At 34.5% G+C, this 8,200-nt stretch overlaps 1 protein-coding gene across 2 annotated transcripts in view; it reads right to left on the bottom strand.

The window, feature by feature from the left end:
• Positions 1-601: 601 nt before the first annotated feature.
• The window catches only part of GPM6A (glycoprotein M6A), a 283,312-nt gene continuing 275,713 nt past the window's right edge, over positions 602-8,200 (bottom strand). For both annotated transcript variants that reach the window (XM_055121162.1, XM_004614682.2), the window contains exons 5-7: positions 6,665-6,741; positions 6,091-6,156; positions 602-2,727 (exon numbers count right to left, since the gene is read on the bottom strand). In XM_055121162.1, the coding sequence (XP_054977137.1) occupies positions 2,575-2,727; positions 6,091-6,156; positions 6,665-6,741 (296 nt within the window). In that variant the 3' untranslated portion in view covers positions 602-2,574. The remainder of the gene's footprint in view (positions 2,728-6,090; positions 6,157-6,664; positions 6,742-8,200) is intronic.

Raw genomic sequence — 8,200 nt, 5'->3', positions numbered from 1 at the left:
AATCAGACATTTTTCTAGTTATATTAGTAATTATTATCAGTATTTGCAAACCAAATACATAATATCTTCAAATTTTCTTTCCTAGTAATACATAAATAACCAAAGTGTAAAATACTTTAATTGTTATGAAATAAGATTTTTTGAAATTTTTTCTTAAATTTTAAATTGTCACCCCTTAGAGTTTGGTCAGAAAATATTATATCCAAATCAAATACAAAGTCCAGAAAATACTTCTTATTTCATTTTTCTCACCTTGATACTTTGAAGGGAACCAATAAATGATTTTTCTTTCTGAATTGCATTAGTCTTTTTTGTTTCTTTTTGTTTATGAAGCACTAAAGAAAACACAAAACAATCAAAATTAAGAACAGAAATAGCATAACTTGGTAATTACTGTCAGTGGCTAAAGGAATTTGCTCTAAATTGTTTACTCTTTGTCCTTTCCTCAATGCCCTAGAATTTCATGCACAAAATTTTTATTAATTTTTTATGTGTTAAAGTCACCTTAATTTTGAAAGTTGCATTTGAAAAGAATGGACACACATAGGGAAGAGGAGTAAACAAAACAAAAACAAAACAAAAAACACGGCAGAAACTAATAATAAGTACACAAAGTACACAAGTGTATTTATTACATTTTGCAAGCACTTTGTTCTACATTTCAAAAACGCCACCATCAAGCTGTTGGCACATTTATGTACAAACAGATTAATTGTAATGCCTGCTACAAAGCACTCTTTGTGAAAATACAAACTCTAATACCAGAAAAAAAAAGCCAAAAGCATCAACATCATTACATAAGTTTAAAAGACAGTTTTAAAAATCATCACAAACTGTTAAGACACAGAACTGAAACACTATAATATTGAATTTAAAGAAGCCCGTTAATACTTTTGCTGAATATCTGTAATACTGCATATATCAGAAAGATGTTGAACCAGTAAGATAGTCTAAGCGTAAAAAAAAAGAAGCAAAACCAACCCCAAATTAATTAAATAATACTACAGAATGCATAATCATGCCACAGATAAACCTAATAATACCCCCCCTACTTACTACAAGAACTTGTAAAATTACGCATGATGCATGACTAGTCGTTGTACAAAGATTGTTTCACTCAATAAATTTTATTAGAAATGCACTTACACTGAGAAAGGATTTCACAATGGTCAAATCAGTGCACAATACTACCTAGATTTTTTAAACACTGACAAAAATGTCTTGTCAGGCTACATCATTTTAAAAGACACTTTACAGCATTCCTGTAGCATTAGAAAGAATCAAAAGAAGAGTCAAGGTTAAAACAAACACCAAATTTGGTCCAGTAATACTGATTGTTTCTTTTTTTTTTTATTCCTTTGATATAGGTACTTCTTATAAATGAATATGAACATTTGGTTAAAATGACTTACTTGAAATAAGGACACAAATATATCACTATACTTGGAAAGGAGACATTCTATGGTGGCCTGTGACCACGCTTTTTAAAACACTACAGGTAAACCAACATAGATTGGAAGGCTGCAAGCAAAGCTATTGGATTAATGGAAGCCTTTTCAAATATATCATACACATTTTAGGGAATGTTTATAGAGGTGCAATCCATGACAACTTTTAAAGTAGGTAAAACAACTTCCGAGGGGTTAGTGTGCTTATTTTTTAATATATCACCTTCATAAAGGTAATTAATGTTCCACATTAGCATATTAAAAGTTCCAATCCAGCCACTGCTTAAATCACAAAGTCATTCTTCTGGCAGTCCAAGAGAGTTATTTTCATTAAAATCTCCTCTATATTAAACTTGAAAAAGGTAAGCCGGGTTTCACAATCTTAGAAAGGCAACTTGCCATGCATTAGCATCATTGTTTCTACATGCTCACAACATAAACATGAGTAATCAGAGAGAAATGCCATTGAAGTACATCAAGAAAAAAAAATACAATGTTAACAAGGATAAGAAGCACTTTTTTTTAACCTACTCTTACAAATTTAGAAATTGCACCTTAGATTGATGAAAACATGAACCAGGGCCTATAGTCATAGGACCACTGATCTTCAGACAAGATTTCCATATTTCCAGAAGACTCATCATGATGTCATCTGTCTATTGTCCATAATATACAATGGTCCCTTTGGAGGTTACCTGTAGCTAAACTAGTTACTGAAATCAAAACTGAAAAGTATAAAAAGCTATTCTTTTCTTTTGAAAACATAAGAAATAATGCAATAGGTGTTACATAGAACACATGAGATGTGGTTAAAAGTCAAATAAATCTTTTGACCATGTTAGTAGTTTTGATCTTATGAATTACTAAAGGAGTATTAGAAATTAAAAAAAGAAAAAGGAAACAAAGGCTGGATAGGAGCTTGTAGAAGAGATCTGATTATTCCAATTTGACATATTAGGAAATGTAAGTGCTAATCAACGAAGAGTTATGCTCAGGTGATTCTTAAGTCACCTTACATCTCCTCGATGAGAAGCACTCTCACTTTGCGTTTGGAAAGGTTGGATGGTTGGATGGCCCTTAGTTAAACACCAATGCATTCAGATGGTAGAGAGGACAGGCGTTTTGCTTATGTGTATGCGTTGAGCCGCTCTTTGGAGCGAGTGGAATGGATATCATGAAGCTCTTGCTCCTCCTTGGATTTGATGTCCTCATACTTCTGCATCCGGCAAGCGTCCTTCACATAAGCCCAGTTGGCAGACAGCACCATAAGGTAGTGAACCTAGTCGAAACAAAAGAATTGATCTCAGATATCGATTCAAAGTCTACTCTCTGCCTATCAGGAAAGACATTTTCAAATGATCTACCCAGAAAAGAATATTTTAATTTTAAAATAATATTTCAGAGATACTAGGAACAACATAAATAAATACATACCCTCCTTAGTTCCCAAATATGTGACGCCTTCTTCTCTCTCTCTCCCTCCTTCTCTTCCCCTCCCTTTCTCTCCCAATCTGCTCTCATTTACTCATGCTATAATACTGCCCATCTTATCTACGTTTTCCAATACAAAATCAGAAATGATCTCATGGATACTTTGAGTCTCATCAATCCGAATTAGTGAGATGATATACTTTTCACTGAGCGATATGAAGAAGGATCGTAGGAGCCCCCAAATAAGCCCGTCAGTTCAATTTTTGCATGAACTCAATTTTTATTTTATTGAATTCCTTTTAGATTGGAAAAACTTACTGTGTCATGTATTTCATTTACCACTTGAAAATTAGTTATTTTAGTATCATGTTATCAAGGAAGCTCCTGCTTACTCTTAAATCATGCAGTTATTCAAGTGTAATTAGGCAGGAGTCCATTGAAAAACATTATTTTTTTAAAAAATTTAGGAAAGATCAGATAGAGATAAAATACACAGTCTATTGCAAATGAAGACTAAAAAAAATTTCAAAGTAATTTCAACACAGTGATATATATGAAAAAAAATGACAAAATAGGCATTTTCTCTAAAATATTGCATCTTGTTTAATGAAAATTATAAGGTATGATCAGGTAAGAGCTATGAGCTGTTCTTATACTCTGTGGCAATCTCTTTTTACTATTTTAATGAATCATTGTGAGATACACTTACAGACTTATGGCAGTTTCATTTTTAGAAATTCTATTGACTTAAAATGTTTTGATAATAGAACCATTTTAAAGTACATCATTTTAAAGAATATTTTAACAATATATTTAATTCCTACAGGTACTTCGTTGTCCTAAATATGCTGGAAGGAATGTAATTTTCATACAGAATTTTACCTAGATATAAGTATCTTGCAAGTAAAAATAAATGCTTCACTAGGCAGTTTTGGTTTTTATTTTCTTATTTTTATTTTTATTTTTTTATTTCATTGAATCACCATGTGGAAAGTTACAAAGTTCTCAGGCTTATGTCTCAGTTATACAATACAAATATTTTTGGCTTTTAAAAAAGAACTTTAGTGAGCCTCTTATGCTATAAAGGCTGTTTATTGCTGAAACTTACATAAGCCACTAAAATTGATTCATCTCATTGTATCTATTATCACAAAAACACAGACACCATGTCTAGTCCGGTGTTGCTTGGAACCAAGAGTTTTTGAAACATCAAGATAACCATTGTTGATGCTTACACAAGGCATACATCAACATTAATTTTAGGTGAATAATTACTTTCTATTCTAATTCCTATCATTAGCCAAGCAACATGATGCCTTGAACATCTCATATTCTAAAACAAAATTTTCTTCTTTTTGGGAGAGGGTTGGGGGAGATTTGAGCCACACCCAGTGGTGCTCAGGGGATCCTGCTGTTCCGCAGATCCACTGGGGGGTCTGGGACCACAAATCAATGTCTTAATCCCTGTACTGTCTCTTCGGCCTTGAGAAAAAATGTTTTCTGTAGAGATTTATAGTCACTCTCTAAACTTTGAACAATGTTTCAATCAATAAAATATTCACAGACTCATTTTAACAGGGATATGCTCAGCTTTGTTAGATACTTTTGAAAAGTATTTTAAAAAAAACAGAATTAGATATTAATACAAAAGTGTTTATGAAGTCACTAAAAATAGCCTGTCTGAAATGGCTCATTAGGCACATTAGCATTGCATCAGCATTCTTATTTTTAGTTTTTGACAAGAGAAAACATTCTTTTAAAATTTTCCCTTCTCCAATTCATTGGAAAATGATTTAGCACCAAAGGTCTTAAATAAATTCATATTAAATATTTTTACATGAAGAGGTGGATGTCAGATTACTGAGTGCCTCTAGAATTTGCTGTCACTGTCACTGTCACTATCATCCCATTTGCTCGAGCAAGCACCAGTAATGTCTCCATTTGAGACTTGTTACTGTTTTAGGTAAATTGAGTACGTACTTACTAGAATTTGGTAGTACTTATATCTTAGAACCAAAAAAATAAGGATTAAATTTTTGGCTAAAAACTATTCATGCTTAGAGTATTTTTGTGTTATTTTGATAATCAGCATTTAATTAAGCAAACATATTCATGATGAGTTACAAAGGAGGAGATGAGATTTGCCCACAGTAGTTTCTCAAAGTTCAATAAAAAGATGAAGGGTTCGAAGAGAACCTTAAGAACTTATTTTTAATGTTACAATTCTCAGTTTTATTGTGCTTTCCAAATAACAACCACATTGACAGGAAGAGCCATTTCTTAACACAAAGCGAATCAGAGCGCGTTAGGTTTGGGGATTCTCTAAAATACTAAGTACCCGTTGAGAGTGAGTACAGGGTTAAGTCAAGTGTCTTACGTGCAGTCACCCTGTTTGATCCTCAGCACCACATGGTCCCCCAACTCAGCCAGAAATAATTTGAGAGGCCCCACAAAGCACACCACTTTGAAGCACTGCTGTGTTATCTTGAGTCCTTGCATTGAATCACTCACCCCATTGGCTGAGCCTCAATGGGCGGGGCCCTGAGACTCATGAGCAGTGCTTGGGAGGTATCCACAATAGAAGTACAAGATACATTCATAAAAAGAAAATGGTGCCTATTACAGTCACAAATGGTGGGGTTTGTTTGTCTGACTTAAGACAAGCTAGGAATTCAGAACAAATAAAAACTTGGCAGAGTCAATTTGGGGTCACATACAGCTGTGCTCAGGGCTCACTCCTGGCCAAACTTGGAGGACCCTAAGTGATACTGGAATGGAACCCAGGTCAGCCATATGCAAAGGGAGCAATTAATCCATGTAGTCTGTAAGTCCTGATGGCATTTCTAGTGGTTAAATTTTGGTTTTTACTTTTCTTTTTTTGCTTTTTGGGTCAGACCTGGCGATACACAGGGGTTATTCCTGGCTCATGCACTCAGGAATTACTCCTAGTGGTGCTCAGGGGACCATATGGGATGCTGGGAATCGAACCTGGGTTGGCTGCATGCAAGGCAAATGCCCTAGCCACTATGTTATTGCTCCAGCCCCTGGTTTTTACATTTTATCCGCAATTGCACACCCCACCAGGTAAGCAGATATTAAACTAAATATGACTCGTATGAACCTCAGACATTATCCACCAAGCATCATCTCTACAAGCACAGAGCTTATTTTTCCAATGGAAAATCCATGCATCTGAGCATTTCTATCTTACCATAGCAATGACTGCTGCCCCAGCTCCAGCAAGTGCCACAATGAACAAGTGGAAGGTCATGTTCAGCTGAAAAGGAGAGCACAGAGAACCCGTAATGTGTGAGAAATATAAGCACAAAAGGGTCTGGGTTGTGAATAAACATTTGTACAAACTCGAGCCCATGCAAATTGCTCAATTACAAAACTGGAACACAATAACTGTCCTCTGGCAAATTGATTTAAATCTTTGCAACCACTTCGTTTTAATACCAGCTCATGATAATGATAAGAAAGATCATGATAAGTAAAGATAATTTTAACCATTTAGCCATATATGTCTGTTATCACTTTTAAATTATAATTTTGTAATTGAAAAACTTTGATGAAAATAGTTTCTAGAATAATGATATATTTATTGTAATTTAAAATATTCAGAGCAGCTCACTTATATTTTCTCTCTAACTCCTCATAATGAGATTGCTACAAGTAAAACTGATTCTTAAAAAAGAGTGGCCAACAGGTTTAATTATATTGTCCTCAAATAACAAAATATCTGCTAAAATTCTGACTAAATGAAAGGTTGTAAAAACATTCACCTCAGTGGATTCACACATCCTCAGGAAATTCTCAGAGACGGTGCAAATTTTCTTTTCCTCCCCAATTGTCACAATCCCTACAACATAAAGAAAATTATAGTTTGACATCATAAATGTTCTTTCACAAGCTTATGACTGATTCTCTGCTCTGCATCTCATTTTAGGAAAGTGATCGAGTTTATCTTGAAAAGGGTCTTTGGTTTTGTTTGGAGAATTGTTAAATATTAATCACATAAACACAAAAGAAAAAATATATATGTCTGGGCAAGCTAATGCCTTAAGATTTTAGCACAAGCTGCTCTTAATTGAGTTTGATTATGTGAATATTCACACATTCTTGGCTAGAAGATATTTCATCCCTCTCCTATTTCTGCCATTCTACTCTGAAAACAGTTTCCTTCAGAATAAAAGTCCTTTCAGCTGACAGTGTCCTCTGAGGTACTCGTCATAATTGTGAGTTTTATGAACTCGGACTTAATCTCCATCTAATTCTCTCTGCCTTCTTATTCTGCTTCATTTATCTGGTCTCGCAGCTTGTTGAAACTATCAAGGATAGTATTGCCTCTGAAACTTTGTATTGGATCCTCTGAGCAAAGAATATTTCAGTGGCTTAGTCCCTATTTTCCTTAAGTGGAAACCATGCAGTGATCCTCCCATTATCTTTTTTGTTTGTGGGTTTTTTTGTTTGTTTGTTTTTGAGCCACATCTGGCAGTGCTCAGAGCTTACTCCTGGCTCTGCGTGTAGGGATTACCCCTGGCAGGCTTGAGTAACCATAAGAATGCTAGGGATTGAACCTGGGTTGGTCCCATGCAAGGTAAGTACCAGCCTGCTGTGCTATCATTTTGGCCCCAGTCTTTATCCTTTTGAACATTGTAATACAACCTCTCCAAGTACTCTTGCTTCTCCTTTATATTTCTAGTGCTGGAAATGAAACCCAGAGCCTCGCAACATGCAAAGCAAGTGCTTTACCCCCGGGCTATGTCCCTGGCCCATCACCTAGCACTAGTTCTGTATGGGTATGTGTATGTGTGTGCATTTGTATCCTACATGTGCATACATACGTATATATATTTAAAGTGAATTTTACCTTATAAACCACTATGTAAATAATGTGAAGCTAGGAAAAGGAGTATGTAAGATTAATTGCTATACAAATTTACAAGTTTGATTATTTTGACACACCTGCATCTGCCTATGAATGAACGCTGGCTCAATTCAATATAAAGTTCATTTTCCAAATTCAAGAATATGCATAACATTTGCTAGATATTTTTTTAGCTAAAATAGACACACCATCATTCCAGTTTGACAAAAGATAAGAAGTAGAAAGCGAGACACAGATAAGGTTTGTACCAGAAAATAAGTAAGTACAGTCAAAGTGAGTCAGGTGAGGTATCATAATTGGGTACATTTGAGTTATACTCACATTTAAAAAAAATATAATTTAACCTGGACTAACAGGAACAACGTATGCATGGTTTTGTAATAATTGGTTGTTCCAAAAATACAGAAAGTTCGGAAATAGTTACATGTCA

This window comes from Sorex araneus, chromosome 1, assembly GCF_027595985.1.
Source record: "Sorex araneus isolate mSorAra2 chromosome 1, mSorAra2.pri, whole genome shotgun sequence".
Lineage (NCBI taxonomy): Eukaryota > Metazoa > Chordata > Mammalia > Eulipotyphla > Soricidae > Sorex > Sorex araneus.
The sequence above is the reverse complement of the archived record's forward strand: the minus strand, read 5'-3'. Positions and strand labels throughout refer to the sequence as shown.